Source organism: Cavia porcellus, unplaced genomic scaffold (assembly GCF_034190915.1).
Source record: "Cavia porcellus strain 051 isolate PalLab524CR breed Dunkin Hartley unplaced genomic scaffold, mCavPor4.1 scaffold_6, whole genome shotgun sequence".
Classification (NCBI taxonomy): domain Eukaryota; kingdom Metazoa; phylum Chordata; class Mammalia; order Rodentia; family Caviidae; genus Cavia; species Cavia porcellus.
In genome coordinates, this window is record NW_026947489.1 from 65,558,363 (window position 1) to 65,580,727 (window position 22,365).

General features: G+C 36.1%; 1 protein-coding gene and 1 long non-coding RNA gene across 9 annotated transcripts in view; both read left to right on the forward strand.

Annotated features, from left to right (window-relative positions):
* Usp32 (ubiquitin specific peptidase 32) overlaps window positions 1-22,365 on the forward strand; it is a 188,066-nt gene that overhangs the window by 28,201 nt on the left and 137,500 nt on the right. For 6 of the 8 annotated variants that reach the window (XM_063250896.1, XM_063250894.1, XM_063250893.1 and 3 more), the window contains exon 2: window positions 5-70. The exons of the other annotated variants lie outside the window; for them this stretch is intronic. In XM_063250896.1, the coding sequence (XP_063106966.1) occupies window positions 5-70 (66 nt within the window). The remainder of the gene's footprint in view (window positions 1-4; window positions 71-22,365) is intronic. 8 annotated transcript variants of the gene reach the window in all.
* Window positions 87-16,408, forward strand: LOC134476474 (uncharacterized). The gene is made up of 2 exons (XR_010048159.1): window positions 87-4,498; window positions 6,856-16,408. It is a non-coding gene; the product is annotated as an uncharacterized LOC134476474 (long non-coding RNA).

The following is a 22,365-nucleotide window of genomic DNA, read 5'->3' on the forward strand; positions in this document are numbered from 1 at the left end:
ACAGTGTCCAGGCTGGCCTCTAACTCATGGCAATCCTCTTGTCTCAGCCTTCCGAGTGCTGGGATTACAGGTGTGTGCCACTATACCTAGTGTTCTCAGTATCTGTTTTTAATGTCTCATGTCACCTTTTACTGGCTTCAAATTGACTGTTTTCTCTGTGAACTTGGCTGATAACTAGGATACCAGGAACTCCCTTTTCTCTTCATCCTGGCGTTTCTCTTGTACAGATCTCTTGTTACCTGTATCCCATATCTTTTTGAGTTTCTGTATTTTTTCCTCCAGTTCTGGGAATTGAACCCAGAGCCTTGACATTGAGCTGTATCCCTGTCCTGTTGTCTGGTCTGGGTGGTCTACCACGTACTGGGATTACAGGCATGTGCTACCAGGCCCCACTTGCTTTCTGGATTTTGCCTCATTTGAGAGATGACTTCCTTCAGGAACTTTCAGAAAGGGTTTTTGAGATAATTTGAGACTCTTAAAAGATTGACAAGTATCTTACATCAATACTCATACTTGACTGAAAGCTTTTATGAGAGAAGATTCAAGTTAGAAATTATTAGTTCAGTGGTAGGGTGCTTGCCTAGCATGCATGAGGCTGTAGATTCAACTCTTCAGTACCAGAAAAAGAGGTGGGAAAGTAAATAATTTTTCCTTTTTCCTTTTTATCGGTACAAGGGATCGAACTCACGACTGCCTGCTTGCAAGGCAGGCGCTTATGCCGCTGAGCTAAATCCCCAGTCCCAATAATTTTTCTAAAGAATTAAAAAAAGATATCATTTATTTTTAGCCTAGCTTTCCATGTTGCTGTCAAGAGGGCCAGCCAATGCCATTATAATTCTTTTTTCATTTTTATCGGTACCAGAGATCGAACTGTGACTGCCTGCTTGCAAGGCTGGTGCTTATGCTGCTGAGCTAAATCCCCAGCCTCACCATTATAATTCTTAAACTATTTTATTGTACAGTTGTTTCTGCCTCTCGAAGTTTATGGGATGTTTATCTACAATGTTCTGAAATTTCCTGTGATGCCTTTTAACTGGACTTTGTTTTAACTTTTTGCTTATAAAAATGAATTCTTGTAATTTGAAAACTATTGTCCTTCACTACTAGGAGGTTTTCTTTAGTTATTACATAGATACATTTCTCTGTTGTATTTTTTTGAGGAACTCCTGTCCTGGGATGTTGAATCTCTAAAGCAAGTTCACTTTTCTTGCCTTTTCCCATCTTTGTCATTTTATTACTTTTAGGGAAATCTTTCAGTCTTGTCTTCCAGTCTTTCTATTGAGTTTGCTTTTTTTTTTTTTCTTTTTTTCTTTTTGAGACAAGGTCTCATTATATAGTTCAGACTGGCCTTAAGCTCACTTTGTAGCCCAAGCTGCTCTTGAATTTGCAGTAATCCTCCTGCCTCCTGAGTGCTGGGATTATAGATATGAGCCACCACGCCCGGCTTCTGGCCTCCTTTTTAAATTAAAAAAAATTATTTCATGTGTGCTGATGACTGATCCTAGGCCCTCATGCATTGTAAGCATTTGCTCTTCAGCTCATTCTAAGTAGTATCCAGCTGTTGATTTTACTAAGCATTTATCAGCATTTGATATTATAACTTGCAGAAAACTTACTTGCTAATTAACTAAAATGGAAGCTGGTTTCAGTTAAATTTTTTAGGTTGTCAAGGCAGAGTCTTAAAACTTTAAAGATGTGTATCACTATTTTCTGTTTGCTCTTTTATTTATCACTTTTTAATTCTTTTTTTTTTTTTGGTCATTTTGAGACAGGGTCTCACTAATGCAGTTCTGGCTGGCCTGGGCTCACTTTGTAGTCCAGACTGGTCTTGAATTTACAAAGATCTTCCTGCCTCAGCCTCCCTAGTGCTGGGATTAGAGTGAGCCATCACACCTGGCTTCATTTTTAATTCTTAAAATTGTTTTTAAAGTCACTTCGTATAATACATTAAATGTTAACCATTTCAAACATTTGCTACAAATATTTTTCAAATTAGTTTATTACTTTTCTTTTTTCTTTTTGGTACTGGGAATCAAATTTACGACCTCACGCTTATGCCACTGAGCTAAATCCCCAGCCCTACTTTTGTTTTTGATAATCCCCCCCCCCACTTTTTTTATTTTAAAGAGGGGAAAAAACCCCAGAAAAATGAAGAAGCAAACAAACAATTAAAAAACAAAAGTGATGATGACAACAAAAAAAGTGACGATGGATTTCAAAACAAGATAGGAATTTAACGAAGGTGGTTGTTACATTGCTTATTGCTTTTTGAGATTCTTAATGTGAGTTAAAATTTATATATTAAATCTGCTAGTTGTGTTTCTTTTACTGCTGAAATTTTACTTTTTTTTTTTTTTTGCATGTAGTGCTTAGGAATTTAGCCCAAGGCTTTTGTACTGAGCTATATCCTCAGTCCTTTTCATTTTTTATTTGAGACAGGATTTGGCTAAATTACCTGAATTTGGCTCCAATATTGAGATCTTCCTGTCTTAGTTTTCCAGAGTGCTTTAATTATATGTGTACCTCACTACACTTGGCTTGAAATATAACTTGTTTGTTTGTTTATTTGAGTCGGGGTCTGGCTTTGTAATGCAGGCTGATCCTGAACTCATTATGTGGTGTAGCCCAGGCTGGCCTTAAACTTTGTCTTCCTGCTGCAGCCTCTGAAGTGCTGGGATCACAGGTGTGTGCTATTACATCTGACTGTATTTCTGAAAAAATAACATTCCTAAAAAAAGGTCCTAATTTATGAGTTGTTATTTTTAATATTGAACTTTATCAGAAACCTGATATTTAGTGTATGGAATGTTAGGATCCAGATTTTTTTTTTTTTTTTTTAATCTCAACTTGTGAGAATGGAAGGATCCAGATTTATGTTTTTTTTTGTTGTTAGCCAGCTAATCTGAGTTGAAATCATTTGTATTCATAATTGTAAAGCTTTTTTCATATACATATAAATTGTTTAGTTATTCTTCCATTTAATCTTTCATTAGAGCTTGGTGTCGTGGCACAAGACTAAGGCAAGAGAATCAGTGTGAGTTCGAGGCCAGCCTGAACTGCATAGTGACTCTCAGAAAACCAAACAAACCTTGCATAAGAAATTTGTACATTATCTCAGAGCAGCTTACATTGCATCATATGAAGTCCAGACTTCCTTATTTTAATTATTTTGTTCTGCTTTGGTTGTTTGTGAAATGTTTGAGCACTTGTGCTTTTATGTAATAAAACTTCAGAATGTTAACATCCTGAGGTTGTATATAGAGTCATGTGTGGTTATCAGGAAATTGCTGACAAATATGAAGTACTATGTGTAGTAGAGAAAATAAATAAGCTCCTAGATTTACTGTATGTTTATTTTGTTTTTTGATGAACAGATGTAATTCTTTGTTTTAATGGTTTTTATTTTTGTTTCCAGGGTTTTGTTGTATTAGCTTTTTAAAAATTGGGACCACAGTTTAAAATGTATTTTTTTGTCAGCATTTTTTTCGGGGGGATGTGGTCCCAGGGCTTCTGCACTGGGCTTACATCCCCAGCCTTTTAAAAATTTTTTATTTTGAGGTAAGATTTTGCTAGGTTACCCACGCTAGACTTGAATTTGACAATCATCCTGCCTCAGCCTTCTAGAGTAGTAGGATTACGTCCATCTGTTGCTATATCCAGCTTCTTCATTGTTTTATTTTTTAAAGATAAGATCTTTTGCTGAGCATGGAGCACATGACTAGAATCCCAGCACTTGGAAGGCTGAGGCAGAAGGAGTGACATCAGTTTGAGACCGGCCTGGACTACGTAGTGAGTTCAGGGTCAGCATGAGCTACATATTGAGACTCTGTCTCAAAAAAAGAAAAGAAAAAAAAAAAAAATCTCTCTATGTAGTCTAGGCTGATCTCAAATTCACTTTGTAGCCCAGACCAACAAGAAACTCATTTTGTGATCTTCCTGCCTCAATTTCCTATGGCTTTGATTTTTCTTTTTGCTTCATTTTCTTTTTCCTTAATGATCCTACAACTAGTATCCAGGGCCTTTTGTTGAAAAGATTATTCTGTAATAGAGAAGCTCATTTAAGTCTTTATATCATTTTTTTTTTAATGTGAATTGAACTCATGACCTTGAGCTTGCCACTCAAGGTGTGGTGCCACTAAGCTATATATATTCCTGAGCCTTTTTTTTTTTTTTGTCTTTTTCTTTTTTATTGGTACCAGGTATCGAACTCATGACTGCCTGCTTGCAAGGCAGGCGCTTATGCCGTTGAGCTAAATCCCCAGCCCCGCTTTTTTGTTTTTTTAAGACAGAGTCTTGTTCTGTAGTCCAGGCTGGCCTTAAACTTGTGATAATCCTCTTGCCTCATCCTCCAGAGTATGGGGATATGTGTATCATCTTGCGCAGCTTGGGATTTCTTAACTGACTACGGAAAAACAGTTGAATTCTCCCAATTGGTGTCTATGAATCGAACACATTTACTACATATTGTAATGAAAAGTAAATGAATTTTCTATGACTGGTGAGTTTTTAAATTTATGATACTAAATTGTAAGTGTACAATATCTAGTACTGAGTATAGCACAAAGTGTTTTATTGTCTCTAAATACTGTATTTCTTTTGCAGTTTGAAAGATGGAATTGTGTTTTATGCAGTAGACCTTCAGGTTGGGGAGTGGGTGATAGCTCACTGGTAGCAGGATATCATTTGATCCTAAGTACCATACATAAAAACAGCCTGTGAAATAGGGTGAAGTTGGTTAGATAGAGTTTTGACACTATTTGAATTTTCTTTTTTAACTGGTTACCTTATATAGTTCTTTTTTTTTTTTTTTTTTTTTTTTTTTTTTTTTTTTGGTCTTTTTCGTTTTTATCGGTACCAGGGATCGAACTCACGACTGCCTGCTTGCAAGGCAGGCGCTTATGCCACTGAGCTAAATCCCCAGCCCCCCTTATTAGTTCTTTAAAGTACATGAGAATCTTTTAGAACATGGGCTTAAAATTATTATACATAGATTTTTGCAGTGCTGAAGGACAAGATTCATGGCCCCATGTATGTTAGGCAAGTGCTCTATCACTGAGCTTGTATCTCCAGCCCATTTATTTTATTTTATTTTATTTTTATTTCTTTTTTTTAAATCAGTACTGGAGATCGAATTCACGACCACATGCTTACAAGATAGGCACTTATGCTGCTGAGCTAAATTCCCCGCCCCTATTTTTTATTTTTTGGAACTGGGGATTGAACTCACGACTTCGCACTTGCAAGACAGGTGTTTTTACCGCTGAGCTACATCTCCGGCTTCATCTTTTTTATTTTAAAAAAATTGTCTGTTGCTAGGAATTTAGCTCAGCGGCATAAGTGCCTGCCTGGCAAGCATGAGGTCGTGAGTTCAATCCCTGGTGCCAAAAAAAAAAAATTTGTCTGTTGAGTCAGAGTTTTGGTAGGTAGCTAAATTGCCCACAGATGGCAGGCACTTGTGATCTTTTGGCTCAACTTCATAGTGCTGGGATTACAGTTATGTGCCACAGTGTCCATTTCCAAGCCCCTTCTATCTGCTTCAATAATAGTAGTTATGTTTCTTTTTCTGGGAGAAACACACCAAAAATTTAAGCAATAGATTAAAGTAAAAATGTTGGTGTTTAATCCCATTTACTGGAGGAAATTTAGATGTGGTAATCACAGGTTAGAAGCCAACCTGGGCAACATATTAAAAACCTAGCTCAGAACAAGCAAAAATATTTGAGAAATTAAAAAATACTGTAAACAAATACTTGAACTGTATTTGAAATGTAACTGTCTGTTTAGAAATCAGAAGCCTGACACTGTGGTGCACATCTGTAGTTGCATTACTCTGGAGGCTGAAGCTGGAGAATCAGGTCAGGGTCAGCTTGGGCTACAGAGTGACACCTCATCTCAAAAAAGAAACAAAAAGTTATAGAAATCAGGAGTCATATGAAGCCATTACTAAATCTAACAAAATTCCCCTCCCCGCTTTTCTTTGGTTTTTTGAGACAGTGTCTCACTTCGTAGTCTTGGCTGGGCTGAACTCACTATGTAGTGCAGGCTGGCCTTGAACTTGTGATCCTCCCGACTCAGTCACACAAGTGCCGAGGTTACATGTGTGCACCACTATGCCTAGCAAGGAGAGTCATCTTCAGTTACAGATTAAATCCCTTGAAAGTTAAATTCAACTATAAAAGTCACTTTTCAGGAAATAAATATTTATAAAATTAGATTAATTGAATACTTACAGTTTAGTTTTAGATAAGGAAGACTTGAAAATATTTTCTTCATTTAAGGAAAGCATTCAGTGCATGGTGGCTTACTCCTGTAATCCTACTACTTAGGAGGCTGAGGCAAGAAGACTGTAGAGTGTTCTGGGTCAGTATGGACTATATAGTAAGTTCAAGCCCAGCCTGAACTACATTACATAACAAGACTCAGTCTCAAAAAACCAAAATTGACAGATGACTTCTATAAAATGGCATAACTTTGGCATACAACATACACATATTCATATATGTTTGTGTATGTATGTTTTTGTCTTGGTTTTTTGTTTGTTTTGAGTCAGGTTCTTGCTATGTAGTGCAGGCTGGCCTTGAACTCGCTATGTAGTGCAGGCCTTGAACTCACTATGTAGCCCAGGCTGACATTAAACTTCTGGCAGTCCTTCTGTCTCAGCCTCCCGAGTAGTGTATCTCCTGTATTTTAAATATTCTCTACATTACTCGTAATACCTAATAGAGTGTAAATGGTGTTACAGTGTATTGTTTAGGTACTGACAAGGAAAAAAGCTTGGATATTTAGTCCATATTTTTAAATGTTTTTGTTTTATTTTTCAAAGAAAATAATTTAAAATTTTTTTTTACTTTAAAGATAGTAAAATACAACAAACAAGATAGAACAAATCCAATCAAGACAATGCTGCAAAATGGGTATAGAACTTCAGAGAAGGATACTGGGATCACACTAGTTGTCCATCCCATCAGGTAGAGCAAAATCAAACTAAAAACAAAACACAATAAAGCCAATCAAAACAGAATATTGTTTGCTCTTTTTTTTTTTTTTTTAACTTTATCGGTACCAGGGATCGAACTCACGACTGCCTGCTTGCAAGGCAGGTGCTTATGCCACTGAGCTAAATCCCCAGCCCCAAAACAGAATATTGAATAAAGCAAAAACAATCAGAACAAAGCAAAACAATGAAAACAGTATTAGACTTCTAAGACAAGAGAGAAGAAAATCTCCCATATTTGCTGTATTGCACACTGTCATCCTCTGTAGAGATGCTCAGACTGCTCAGATGCAGGCCCCAGGCCTGCATAATCAACCAACCAATACAAGCATTTAGTTGGTTTATGTACCTAAGTTGGTATCTACTCAGGCTGTCCTCTGAACCATCCGGTTGCTAATGTGGGGGGAGGGTTGATTCTCAATCCACAGGCTGGTAGGTTTGAGCTGTTTAGCAGGAAGGTTGGATTGTTGATTTCTTAGTAGGTGCCCCAAGTCCCAGCATCGTGGATTCTCAGGAGACGCTAGCTTTACTCCAAAGAAAATAATTTTTATTGGTATATTTTAGGTATATATAATGATCACATTCATCATAGGGAATTTGTACCTTTATGTGATATAACTTCCCCACCTTATTTACAGTTTTGCATATTTTAAATCTATAGTTGGTTGAACCTATATATGCAGAACCCAGATACAGAGGGTAACTGTGTACCATTTACTGGTATAATCTGAGATTGGGTATTAGTAAATAACAATACATAAAATAGCCACAACAATTACTTGTCTATGATACATAAAATCTTTGTATAAAACTTGAAACTCTTAGGTATTTGTTACAGGGTTTCATTGTGTAGGCCAAAGTTCTTTGTGTAGCATTGAACTTTCTGGTAGCTTAGCTTGAACTCAGGACCTTCCTGAGTGCTGTGACTATAGGCATGCACCACTACTACTCCTAGATGAGTTTATCATCTTTTGATATATAAGATCTAAGATGGAAACATTTGTTATTACTGTTTTTTTTTTTTTTTTTTGGTGAGGCGTTGAGATAGGGTGTCATTATGTAACTCAGGCTGACCTTAAGCTCACTATGTAGCACAAGCTGGCCTCAAACTTGGAGTGATCTTCCTGCCTCAGCCTCATAAGTGCTGGGATTAACACTCCTAGCATTGTTATAAATGTTTTGTGCATACTTTATAGTCATCACTGTTAGCACAACATTCTTGAGAAAATGTAAAGAATACAGTTGGATAGTGCAAATACACGAGTTTCTTTAAAGAATTCATATTTTTTCACACTTGAATCACCTATCCATTTAAATAATTATTTTTTTAGAGTTGCTTTTGGTATCAGAAAAAATAGTAGACAGGATATTAGATGATTTGTAATATATTTGATGAGTATGAGATAGAATATTAGTTTGTGAGTTATTTCAAAATGTGTTGGTACCATTAACAGTATTGAAGATGACATTTTTCCTGTCATTTTTTCATTATAGTGGTTGCCAAGACATATTTTAATATATTAATATACTTTCCAAATGACAGCAGTATTGAAAATTCAGACACTGTCTGTGTTCTTTTTCACAAATTTGCCAAGAAGGATGTTTAAAAATCTCAGTTATTTCCATTCTGTATAGAAAGAACAATTCTAGATTTTGTTAATTTTTTCTTTAATAGCTTTTAGTTTCTGAATTCCGTGAATTTGTTCTCATCTGAGGTAATTTCATTTCATTTTATTTTGGTAGTACCTTTTAACAAGGATCTTAGAGACATTTAATGATAAGTGAACTCTCAGAATTATAAGAAAACTCATTTCATTCCCCTCCCTCTCTCCTTCCCTCCTTTCCCTTTCCTTCCCTTTTTCGGGAAGAGAGGATGGTACTTGGAAACATTTTAATGTAGTTGAACTGATGAGTGCCATATTGCAAATAACTTCAGAAGTTTATGAACCAGGAGGATGATAAATTGTGTGTTTGATTTGAGAAACTGCCGGAAGCAAGTAAGTAAACTACATAACTTGTCATCAACATATGTTAAGTAGTCATTTTTGTTATATTACAGAAAATAAAAAACACTAATGAATACTTAGGGCATTTTCTCCATGGTATTTTTAAGACTATGGGAGTATTTGAGTACACAACAGATTTCCTCTGACCATAAACTAAGTGGTGTCTTTTTAGATTTATGTGCTGTTTTTATGGACAGTTTTCACACTGACACATTCTTTTTTTCTTTGTCTTTTCTCTTTTCTTTTCTTTCTTTCTTTTGAGACAGGATTTCACTGTGCAGTTCAGGCTGGTCTTGCACTCACTTCATAGCTCAGGCTAGCCCCGGACTTGCAGTGATCCAGGTATGCACCACCATGCCTGGGTTTTCACTGACACATTTTTTCCCAGAAATTATTTGAAGTTAACTATAGTGGCATACTTGACTGCTTTAGAATGAGAGCTGTCACTTTTTGTAGAAGAAAATCTGTACTTGTGTGTTTCTCCATTTGCATTCTAATGTGTTAGGTTGTTACTGTTTCGTTCATTGACTTGTCATTTTCCACCACAAAAAATTCCATTGTGTTATTATTTCATATTTTTGTCATTGTTGATAAGAACTTTCAGGCTGGGGATTTAGCTCAGCGGCATAAGCACCTGCCTGGCAAATGCGAGATCATGAGTTTGATCCCGGGTACCAAAAAATAGAACTTTCTAGGTGGATGTGGTGGTATATATGCCTGTAATCCCAGTTATTCAGGAGACTGAAGCCAGGAGGGTTCCAAGTTCAAGTCCATTTGGTAACTTACCAAGACCCTGTCTCAAAAAACATAAAAAGGTCTGAGGATGTGTCTCAATTGTAGTGTCCCTGGATTTAATCCCAGTACCACAAACAAAGCAAAACACCTAGAAACAAAACACAGTCTTTCTCATAGGAAGAAGCAGAATTATCTGTTAGACTACTTTAGTTTTTTATGCTATACAGCTAAGCTTAGGGATACTGGAGAACAGATGTAGTGGCAGATGGGGCAACCTGCTGCTTTGTAAAGATGGGTGGTTCCTTTGATTATAGACCCAGGCAATCTGCAGTGAAGATAAGAGCCACAATCCATTCTACAGGCTGTACTATCCATATGTGTTGTGGTAAAACCAGGAAAAACTTTGGCATAGTAGAAGAGATAATTGGATCCACTTTTAGTTTCCAGGCATAGACCTATACAGCCATGCTGTCAACATGGTATTTTGGAGTGCGGAGGCCAAATGGTAGAGATACCCCTACACTGTTTGCTGCTGTGAATTACAGAGGATTAGGTCAGGAATGTAAAATAAGAGTGGCAAGGAGCCAGGTTTATATCTTCACCCCAAAAAAGTAGAGGTTTTTTTCCCTGTTATTTAAAAAAACTATCCTTAAATGAGTTCTATGGAATAAACTTTTTTCTTTTCCAATATGGGATAAATTCTTTTAGAATTTTTTTATTTGAATTGCAGAGAGTATAATCAATAGTGAATAAATGGCTAAGAAAAGTACAGTTGTAGAAATTTAATAGAGTCCCACAGAAGGAATTTTGGCAATATTTATTAAACCAGAAAATGTTCATGGGCCCTCGATAGTAAAGAAGCAAGTAGAACCACAGAAGCATGGAACATGAATTTTCATGACAACTGTAGGAAGGAAAATTGGAAACAGCCTGAATATGCAGCCACAAGTGAACAGATAGGTAAACGGTAGTATTGCTATATTGTGGTATTCTATGCACATATGAAGAAAAGAGCTAGATCTCTGTTGTAGTCAGGAGTGGTGGGGTGAACAATTACAATCAGGACACAGGATTTATAATACTATTTTTTATTATTTTTATATTATATTTTTATTATTTATGATGGTCACCCAGAGTTAAACACAAGCAAGTGCAGGAAATCTGTCCACAGCACTAAAGACCCAGAATATTCAGCCAAGGGCCTGGCTGGATCCCACCGCAGTGTCCTGCAGGAGTCCTGCTGAAGGCCTAGAGCCCATGACAGTGCCTCCCATGAGTCCAACTGGAGGTCTAGAGCCTACAACAAGGACTCACGCCAGTCTGTTTTATGGATCTGCTGGGAAGGCCCAGAAGTCAGTGGTGGAGTCCAGAAAATCTATGCCAGTGGGATGAAGGAACTGTGCCAGTAGGTTGAGGGTTCTACCCTGGAACCAAGAAGTCACACTCAAAATAAGGACCAGGGCTACCCTGAAAAGTACTGCAGCCATCCTCAGTGAAAAGGAGGTCCCAAGCTCCTCTGATGATGAGAAGAGTTGAGTACATGCCAGAAAGTCAGCGTGACACTTCTCCTAAAGATTAAACAGCACACATCTTCTCCTCTGGAGCTAGGAAGTGATGCTCAGTGTAAGGAGCAGAGCTCCCACAAAGTGAATGATAGCCATTCTCACCAAGCTTCTCCAATGATAATGGCCGAATTCATATCAGGGAAGCCAGCATGATAAGCTCTTCCAGGAGAACCAACAGCTCGAAACAGCAACACTTAGGAGAACCCACAACACCTAGCTCTTCTCCATGTCTCTATGCTGGCAATTTTCCTTAGGTGGGTCATCTACATTCAGTACCATGCTGATTTAATTCAGTTGGTATTAAGTTGACCACCAATTTTTAATCCATAACAATGTCTATATAAGAGCAAGTTGTATTGTAAATATATAATATCATCACTGTCTCTGTGGACATGTCTTATGAAAGCATAAAAAATGTGGGGCCTGGTGGCACACACATGTAATCTAGGTACTTGGAAGTCTGAGGCTGGAGGCTTACAAGTTTGAGGCCATCCTGGGCAACTTGGCCAGGTCCTACTTTTAGAAAAAAAAAAAAAAAAATGAAAAGGCCTGGGGATGTAGCTCAGTGCTCTCTAGGCTCAATCCCCAGTACTGTGAAAGAAAAAAACAGCATAAGAAAAGACGTGGAAGTAGATAAACCAAACATTGGTCCGTTGGAGAAGAGTGAGTAGGATGGGGAAGGATTAGGACTGAAGGGAAAAAGGCCTGGCTTGCTGGTATCTAGCTTTATTTGTATATACTTCTTAAATTTTAAAATAGAAAATGTTTTCTTATTATTTGAGTAATAAAAGACTAGTTAAAAAGTTAATCTCAGAAAAAATAGAATAAACTACCACCCAATACAAAAACTGCTTTTTCCCTCCTTCAGTATTAGGAATTGAACCCAACAGGCACTTGACCACTGAGTTGCATCTGCAGCCCTTAGCATATTGCCATATTAGTCCACAAAAGGGTAGTCCCATGTATAGTGCTTCCAATGGTGACGAAGTATACTAATTTCACAGCAATCTCACTACTAAAATTTTTGTTTTGTTTGTTTTTTGAGGCACGTTCTCACTTTGTAGTTTAAGCTGGCCTTGAACTCACTACGTAGCACAGGCTGGCCTCAAACCTGAAGTGATCCTTTTACCTCAGCCTTCCAAGTGCTGAGACTATACCTTCACATCCAGCACCATTAGAATTTTTAAAGGCATATAGAAAGTAAGAGTATGGATGCTTTGGGTGCAAATCTTAGCTCTGCTACTCACTGACTACTTGACTTTGGGCAAATGAATTAAATTTTGTGTTTCTGTTTCTTTGTCTTTATAGTGGGAGCAATAATAGAACTAACCTATAGGATTGTTACAAGGATTAAATGACTCAGTACTTGTAATACACCTAGATTAGTGCCTGGCAAAGAATAGATGATAGTTTTTTTTCTTTTTTAAATATAATTTGGAGGAGCTTTGGGAGAAAATGTGCTGTGTACAGTTTTATCTTACTTGCCTTATCTAATTGCTATTGTGTGGTTATTTCTGTGAATTTACTTTTTTGTCCTTTAAAATAAAATTGTACTTTAAATGTATAAATAAAAAAAATTTTTTTTTTGGATACTGGGGATCAAACTCAAGACTTGTGCTTACCAGGCAGGCACTTAGCTGCTGAGCTAAATTCCCCCACCCTAAATACATAATTTAAAAAAAAAAAAATGTAAATTTTATTTTAAGGAGAATAAAACCAAACAAAATAGAATAAAGCCAATCAAAATAAAACAGTAAAAGTGATACAAGACTTCAAAACAAGATAATAGGAAGTCAACAATGGCTACCATAATATACCTTATCTTTGAGATAGCTGCCCATGCCATCAGATATAACAAACTAAACAAAATAATGAAAATGATACAGGACTTTAAAACAAAATAATAGGAAATTAACAATGGCTGCCATCCTCAGAAGGGACTCCCCCATAGTTGCTATATTATTGCATATTGTTATCCTCTAAATAGATGCTTACCGGGGATTTAGCTAAATGGCATAAGCGGCCTGTTGGCAAGTGGGAGGTCATGAGTTCAATCTCCGGCACCAAAAATAAATAAATAAACGCTCATAATTCTGGCTTTAGACCTGCAAAGTCAGTCAGACACTAAACACTACAAGTATTAAGTTATTTTTTCCACTTTTAGTAGCTATTATCTCAGCTTGTGTATCGCGGGGTAGTGGTGGAGCCTTAGCTCTTTTTGTCTTCCAGCCTGCTTGCTGGCTGGCTCACAGGAAAGGACTGGCTTCTTGTTTCTCCTTTTTGGTTGCCTCTGTTTCACAGTATGGGGTTGCTTCTTGTTTCTCCTCCCGGTGGCCCACAACTGCCTACATACATAATTTTTGAGGAAAAGCTATTCTCTTTTTAGTGGGAAGCTTTTGAGACAGTCTTTTTTTTTTTTTTTTTTGTCTTTTGATGGATAAATGCCTAAATTATACCTATACAGCACTTCCATAATCAATGCGCTGTATTTCCCACCTTGGTTTCAAGTAGTATGTTATTAAATGAACCTGATTCCAAATTGTGTTTCCAAGAATGTGAGGGAAGAGATATACTTTAGAAATAACAAAATCAGGTATAAGATAATAAGAAAAACATTTTTTTTGAACTGTGAGTTGGAGATTGTAGATTCTAGGTTGTGATAAACATAAGGCTGTGAACGAGAGAATAGGATAGCGTATTAACCATTTACCAGTCCAGTTCTTTAAAATATAGGATGACCAGAATTTGCATCTTTTTTTTTTGTCTTTTTGAGACAGGGTATCACTATGCAGTGCAGGCTGGCCTTGCGCCCACTTTGTAGTCTTGAACTTGCAATGATCCTCCTGCGTCAGCCTCCTGAGTGCTGGGATTACAGGCATGAGCCACCATGCCCGGCTCAGAATTTGTATCTTTTTTCATTAGTTTTTATTAAGATAATCTAATAGGAAATATAAGATTGATTTTTTTTTTTTAATGTACCTGGGATCAAACTCATGGCCTTGTGCTTACCAGGCAACCGCTTGAGCCAGAGCTAGATACCCAGCCCCCCAAATGAGCCTTTTTTTTGTTTGTTTGTTTGTTTAGTACTAAGGATTGAACTCATGACTTTGCACTTGCCAGGCAGGTGCTTATGCTGCTGAGCTAAATCTCTGTCCCCCAAAGCATATTTTTATCAGATTTATTCAGTTCAGGAATTGGCTGGTTGAAACATACCTGTCTCAGCAACACTTGAAATAGTGTGCAAACAAATAATGTTGAGTGCAGCTTGGGGTAAACTGTTAAGTGGTTAATTAGATTATAATTCTTTTTCTTTCTGCACTTTTAATATGCTTCCCACTGTCTTATGTATAATATATGTAAATATATGTGATGTAAATGATGAGTTTTTTTTTCTTGCTGCTTTCAAGATTCTCTGCTTTTACCTATAGCCATTTTCATTGTGTTGTTTCTCTGTGTAGATCTCTTTGTTTTTTTTTTTTTTTTTTTTTGGGTCTTTTTTCTGGTACCGGGGATCGAACTCACAACTGCCTGCTTGCAGGGCAGGCACTTATGCCGCTGAGCTAAAGCCCCAGCCGTGTAGATCTCTTTGAATTTATCCTACTTGGAATTCATTGGCTCCCTCTCTCACTTTCTCTCTTTTCACTCCCCTCCTCTTCCTTCCCTCCCATCCCCTCTTTCATCTTTCTTTTCTTTAATCAGTATATGTTTGTAGTATATAAGATCACATTCCTACTGATCAGCTAACATTTTTATCAACAATTTTTAGTTGCAAGAGAGGCCAAAAAATATACTCTTTTAGCCAGGAGTAGTATCATCATGAATAAAGTCAGGATTCTCATGTGTCTGCTAGTTATCTTTCTATTCTCCTTTGTTATGTCTCTGTTTCTTGCACCTTATAGTCCACTTACACTTACTGTAATTCTCTGATTATCCAATGCCACTTCATCCTTTTGTTTGTGTTTTCTGTACATGAAGTACAATCTACCTTTGATAGTTGAATCCCTGTTCTTTAAGGATCAGCCTCTGAGAAGCATTAGGTAGAATTAATCGCTTCCTACTTGGGACCTCCACTATCAGGTTTAAAATTTTCAACCTGATATTGTAATTGAATGTTCCTCTCCCTGCTAAATTTTGAAATATTAGGGTGGGGACTTACGTTTTACTCATTATGACTGTTTGATCATTAGTATACATTTAATAAACAATTATTGAAGAAAGAAGTTAAAAAATACAATTTGAAAATACCTGGGAGGAATGTTACTGCCACATCAATTAGGAATTCAGTATAAGTAGGTACTCTAGATACTGAATGTATATGCAGATAACATTCAAACAAAATAATGAGAAGGTTCTTGAAATACAAGGTTGAATGCTTTGTAGATATTTATTGCATAAAACAAAGTTAAGTAAAATTGTCCTGGTAATTCTTTTTTTTTTTGTACTGGGGATTGAACTCACAGCCTTGTGCTTGCCAGGTGAGCACTTACGCTGCTGAGCTATAGCTCCAGCTCTTTGATAATTCTGTTTTTTTCTTTTTTTTTTAATATACACATATATGTCTTGATAATTCTGCATTGTAGGTTTGTTTTTCAGATTATGCTGTTCTCTTACCTTAACAGAATACTTGTAACTCTAGTTCTGTTTTATCTTTAATTTTCTTTTGTAGGGCTAGCATATCTGCTCCCCTGCTGAGTTGTAATTTTTTTCATCATTTTGCCTTGACTTGTCTCTTGAAGTATCTTTTTCTCCTCTTACCCACCCTTTACTCTCACACTCCCCCCCGCCCCAGCCTCTCTTCGTCTTTTCTTCTACCTTCTTTGATAAATCTTAAATACTTAAAATTTTTTTGTGAAGAAATAGGTCACAACCTCCTCCCTTCCTCATCCTTCTCAGGCTAAGTTAGCCCAGATTCTGAAGGGAAACCCTTAAATGTACAAATCCAGTTTTGATCTCTGCTAATGAGAGTAATTTGCATGACTTTGTTTGATATTTTCTGCTCCTAGTTGATTTTGTACTAAGATGTTAGGTTGGAAATTTTTAAGTTTTTAGTTTTGCCTAGACATAGTTCTCTGTAATGGTTGGTTAGTATTCTTTTTTTCCCCCCCAAATCTATTTTACTTTAATTTCAAAATATGTCAGTCAGGGGCATCTCTGAATCATTCACCCAGTGTACAAGACATCTTAGATTAGTATTCTTAAAGGTAGTTGTATGACTTGCTTATTTTAAAACTTAACTTTTTAGTTTCACTCATATTTTTCCACTATCTTTAATATTTATGAATTTAAAGTGTTTTACAAGAATTTGTAAAAGGGAAGTATATGTTATAGAATTCTAAAGATGATTATGAAAAAAAACAAGACTCAATATAAATATAATAGTTAATATTCATGTGTATGGCAGATTATATTTTCAAAAGATGACCATGACACTATCTTCCATCTTACATGCTTCTTACAATGATGTCTGACATCCCTTCCCTTGAATCTGGGCAGGCTTATAATTTGGCAGAAGTGATATTTTTGCTTTTTAGTGTTTTTTCTTTTTTAATTAGAGATATCAGTGAAATGTATGTTGATTTCATTTGTCTTTACAAATATTAAATATATGAACATTGAATACTTAATAGAGCTCTGAAATCAATTTTTTGATAATTTGTAGATTTAAATGTTTAAAAAGTCACCTCATACTTCTTTAACACTTTCATCAAAATGACTCCTTGAGAAGTCAAAACTTACTAGCGTATTCTACTTTTTAGATACTCCTTTCACTTCATTTTCCATAGTTTTCTCTTGCATTCGCCACATTTTACATTCCTCCTCTAAAATGTAGTCCAAGTATTCCTAACATCTTATGGTTTCTGTGCCCCTCTTTTTCTGCTCCTGGACATGTGTTTCTGTCTTTGCTTTGATTCTTGAGTTTCTAGCGTAAGAACTGCCACTCTTTCATAAAACTTTACTGGATCCTTTCCTATAATCTCTTTTGTGTTTCCTTATCATTCATTTATACCAGTTGAGCTTTTTTGTTTTAAAAATAGTGGTACTAGAGATTGAATTCAGGGCCTTTGCACTGAGCTACATTCCTAAGTCCTTTTTTTAATTTTTTGAGACAAGGTTTCATGAAGTTGCTAAATTACTCATAGTAGGCAAACTTTTTTTTTTTTATTGTCATCTTAGATATATTTGTTCAAGTTACAAGATTAAAGCATATAAAGTGGACATTCAAACAGTGAGACTGCAAACGGTTCTGTTCAATGATCCAACAAAACTCAGTAGTATCATTGTCTATCTTATACACTTAAATTTACATGCAGTTATACCATTTAGAGCACTTTCTTTTCCTCTCTTTTGTATAATGACTATTACACATTTTGGGTTTTATTGCTCCCACAGTTCTTATTACTTTTTTTTGAAAGAGAGTAAAACCAAATGTGACTTAACAGAACAGAGTCGGTTAAATCAAAAGGGTGGACATAATAGATAATGTAAAAACATAATACAAGGTGATCAACAATGCTTACCATAATGCCTCTCGCTATCCCAAATAGAATTGCCTATATCATCAGTTATAATAAAATTGAACAAAACAGTAAAGAACGAAACCAACAAAACCAAAACATTGGAGATATTACAGGTCTTCAAAAGTAGGTAATAGTCATCTAGTATGGGTGTCATAATGAATCCTACTATCTTCACAGCTGTTGCCTAAACTTTTGAACCTGGAGAGTAGGCAAACTTGATCTTCCTGCTTTAAGCCTTCCAGACGCTGGAATTATAGGGAATGCCGCCATTCCCATTAGGCTATTTTTTACTTTCTACTTGGTATTGTTATTATGCTAATATGTATTTTTTTTCCCAGGAATTCTAGTATGTTGAACTAGGCACCAGAACACTTTAAATGCTCACCAGGTGATTACAGTCAAATTAGGAGCTACTGCTTTAGAGGCAGTCATTTTACAGTTCATACAAGCATGAAAACATTACATTGTACTCTTTAAATAGAGAATTCCTATATATAAATTATCCCTCAATAATGCTGAAAAGAGAACTACTGGAATCAGTAGTGTATAACACACTTCCTGACCAGTGTAAAGCACTCAAATATTGTTGACAGATTTCAAGCTTTTAAAAAGCAAAGTTGGGCATGATGGTGCATTCCTGTAATCCCAGCACTGTTTGGAGGCTGAGGAAGGAGGATCACTGCAAGTTCAATGTCAGTCTTCGTTACATAGTGAGTCCAGGCCAGCCTGAACTACGTAGTGAGACCCTGTCTCCAAAAAAAAGGGCACAACCCACCAGGCATAGTGGTGTACACTTGTAATGCTAGCATTCAGGAGTTTGAGGCATGAGTTTGAGGCCAACCTGGGATACATAGCAAGACCCTGTCTTAAAGAACAAAGCAAAACAAATGAAAAGCAAAGACCATGGTTTATCTTTGAATTTCCTATAGTGTACCCAACATGCTATTGCCAATTACTGTATTATAATTTGACAAAATATACTGTTTCCTCACCCTCCTGCCTAATACTATGAACTGCTCTACCATTGAGCTATATCCCAACCCCTTTTTGTTTTTTATTTTGAGACAGAATCTTAGTTGCCCTGGGTGGCCCGAAACTTTGGTTCCTCCATCTTTAGCCTTCTGAGTAGCTGGGATTATAGGAATGTGCCACCTTGCCAGCTGTTGCATTTCTTGTAGTTGTATGAACTACTCATCATATGCTTGGATTACCTTTGTAATAATTTTCTGGACAAAATTGTGTGTTTTTTTCTTTTCTTCTTTGTATTTTAAAAATAAGCAAAAATTTCTTCTAAGGAACTCATGGATTTAGTTAGTTTTGGGGCTGGGAGAATTTAGCTTACTAGTAGAGCATTTGCCTGGCATGCAGAAAAAGAAGTCTCATTTTAAAATTGTCTTTTATAAGATAGTCTTCATAGGATGTATATGTATTAAATCCTAGGTGACTTTAGTTCAACTGTGACTAAATATGAGTATTTGTAGGTAAGTATAGTAAATATAGCAAATGATTATGTCTATGCTTTGAGTAACTAGCAGATTCAGAGCAAGCTGTAGCCAGTGCAGCAGAATTACCTGATTGAACCTTTGATCTCTGTGGGGGGGTGGAGAAGGAGGGAAGAGAGTGGAGTACTGTGTGCACTAGGGAGTGAACACAAGGTCTGGTTCATGCTAAGCATGTGCTCTTCCACTAAGTTACACCTGTAGTCAGAACCTTTGATTCAGGCTTTCTTCTTTTATGTATTGTAGATGGTACAATTTGTTTTAAGAAAGGATATTTTATGTACAGTTTTATGGAGTGTGAATATCCTTTAATGTGTTGTGGACAGTAACATGCCTGTAGGACAGCATTCATACTCAAATCTTATGCAGTGAGTTGGCAATATCTGTAAACCTCTATAGATATGTATATGTAGAGATATGTTTACATCGCTGTAGATATTACTATTTCTATAATAGATACATATTTTAAACAACAAATGACACTCCTTTTCTTGAGGTTTCTTCTGTTTTCTATTTTTTCTGCCATTTCTTTTTGTTTCAGTGTTAGGTAGCAGTTGAATCTGCTGGGTCAGAAATATTGGTATATAGGTAAGGAGAGAAGAGGATGGGGGAGAAAAATCTATTGGTTTGTTTGCTTTTTGTTTTCTGTTACTTCCTTTCTCCTGTCTTTATTTTCATGACTTTTGTGATTCTTTCTCTTTTTTTCTTTTTTTCTTTTAATCGGTACTGGGGATCAAACTTATGACCGCGCGCTTGCAAGGCAGGCACTTAAGCCACTGAGCTAAATCCCCAACCTGTATTCATGACTTTTTTCCTGTTTCTTTCCAGAGATCAGAGTTAAAAAGAATAAGACATCTATTAGTTTCATTTTTTTTTGTCTTTTAGTGTGTGTGTGTGTGTGTGTGTGTGTGTGTGTGTATTTATTCTCATTGAATCCTTGTAACAGTGCCAGGAAATAACCTTTTCTTGATTTTTACAGATGCTTAATCTGGAATGCAGAGATACTAAGTAGCTTGTCCATGTTTTCACAGCTTGTAAGCATCAGTATCTGGATTTGGATGTATGTACAAATGTTTTATTTGTGCCCTTAAATATTTGTTTAGAATTTTCTGTCAGCAACTGGTATGCTTCATTGAGAATGCATGTTATTTAAACAATTAAAAAAACATAGTTTGCCATTACTTTTCACAACAGAGAGATTATACACAAATTATTTTTCTTAGCTTCCTCATTTTTACTTTGCAGCAAGTGTCTGCAACTTACTTGTAACTGATCATATAGAAAGAATCTCTCTCTCCTTCTCTCTCTAGTTGTTTCTTTCTTTTGTTCTTATGGTACCAGGGATAAAACTCACAACCTTGTGCTTGCCAGGCAGGTGCTTATGCCACTGAGCTAAATGTCCAGTCCCTCTAAGTTGTTTCTTAACAAGCAAGTTTTTGGTTTTATTTTTGTTTTTGTTTTTTGCAGTTTTTGCACCCACCCTGCAGTTCAGGGTGGCCTTGAACTCTATAGTACAGGCTGGCCTTGAACACATGGTGATCCATCTGCTTCAGCCTTTTGAGTACTGAAATTACAGACTTGTTCCATCATGCCTGGCTTTTAAAAGTGACCTTGAAAGAGCAGAAAATTTAGTTTCAGTGAAGTCCAGTGTATTATTTTTTTCTTTTATCTTTGCATTGTTTTGTGTTTTGTGACCAAAGAAGTAGTGGCTTAATATAGGTTCACAAAAGTTTTTTCCATTTTTTTTCCTAGAAATTTTATAATTCTAGCTTATAAATAAGTCTGTGTTTTACTTTAAAGTAATTTTTATTATGTCCTGAAGTTAGGCTAGGGTTATTATTACTATTATTGTCATTTGGATATTTATTGTTTCTGTATCACTTATTGAAAAGACAGTTATTTCCCTATTGATTTATCTTGGCAGATTTGTTTAAAATCGATTTATTAGCCATTGTGGTGGTGCACATCTGTAATTCCACCACTAGGGATAGTAAAGCAGGAGGCTCAACATGAGTTCAAGGCCAGTCTGAGCTACATAGTTCAAGACAAGCCTGAACTGGTTAGTGAGACTTATATCCACAAAAGAAAAATAAATTAATTTATTATATATGTGAATAGTTATAGTTTGAATATTTATAAGTTTTTCTGTTCCAAATCGTGTGTAGGTATAAATTGTATTTTCATTAAAAGTTTTTTCATTTTGTTTTTTCTAGGTTTAATGTATTTCATCTTGCTTTTTTTAATCTAAGTTTTCCACATGTTGCTAATACTCTGAGTCTTCAACACAGTTGTTAAGTGCCCTTTTTTGTATGTATGAAATGATAAAATAATTTTGGATACCATTTTATAAAACTTCATTATGGAAAATTAAAAAGATGTAGAGAGAGTACTATAGTGCTTATGTGCTTTACCTGTTTTCAACAGATACCTATTGTTTCATTTGTATTCCTCACAAACCTGTATATCGTTTAATCACTAATGTTTCATTATGTATTTCTAAAAGATAGCACATTTTAAACATAATGACAAAATTATTGCCATTGTAAAATTGAGTGGTTATGTGAAATATTATCAAATATGTTGTCAGTGTTCCAGTTTCCTGGATTTTTTTTTTTTCTTTTTCTTTTTTATTGCTACCGGGATCGAACTCACGACTGCCTGCTTGCAAGGCAGGCACTTAGGCCGCTGAGCTAAATCCCCAGCCCGTTTTCCTGGATTTTTTAATAAATGTTTTTTCAAATCTGGATCCTAATAAAGTATATACATTGTAACTGGATACTCAGGCTGACTGTAGTGGGGCATGCCTGTAATTATTGCACTTGAGAGGCTGAGGCAAGAGGACCCCAAGTTTGAGGCCAGCTAGACCTTTACACTGAACTTGAGCTAGCCGGGACTACAGAAGAGACCCTGTCTCATAACAACACTAACTTGTTAGGTCTTCTAACTTTATTATGGAAAACATATACAAAAGTAGACCTAGAAAGGAATCCTAGTATGTTTCTGGTTAACATAACAGAATACCCAAGATAGGTTACTTTATAAGGAAAA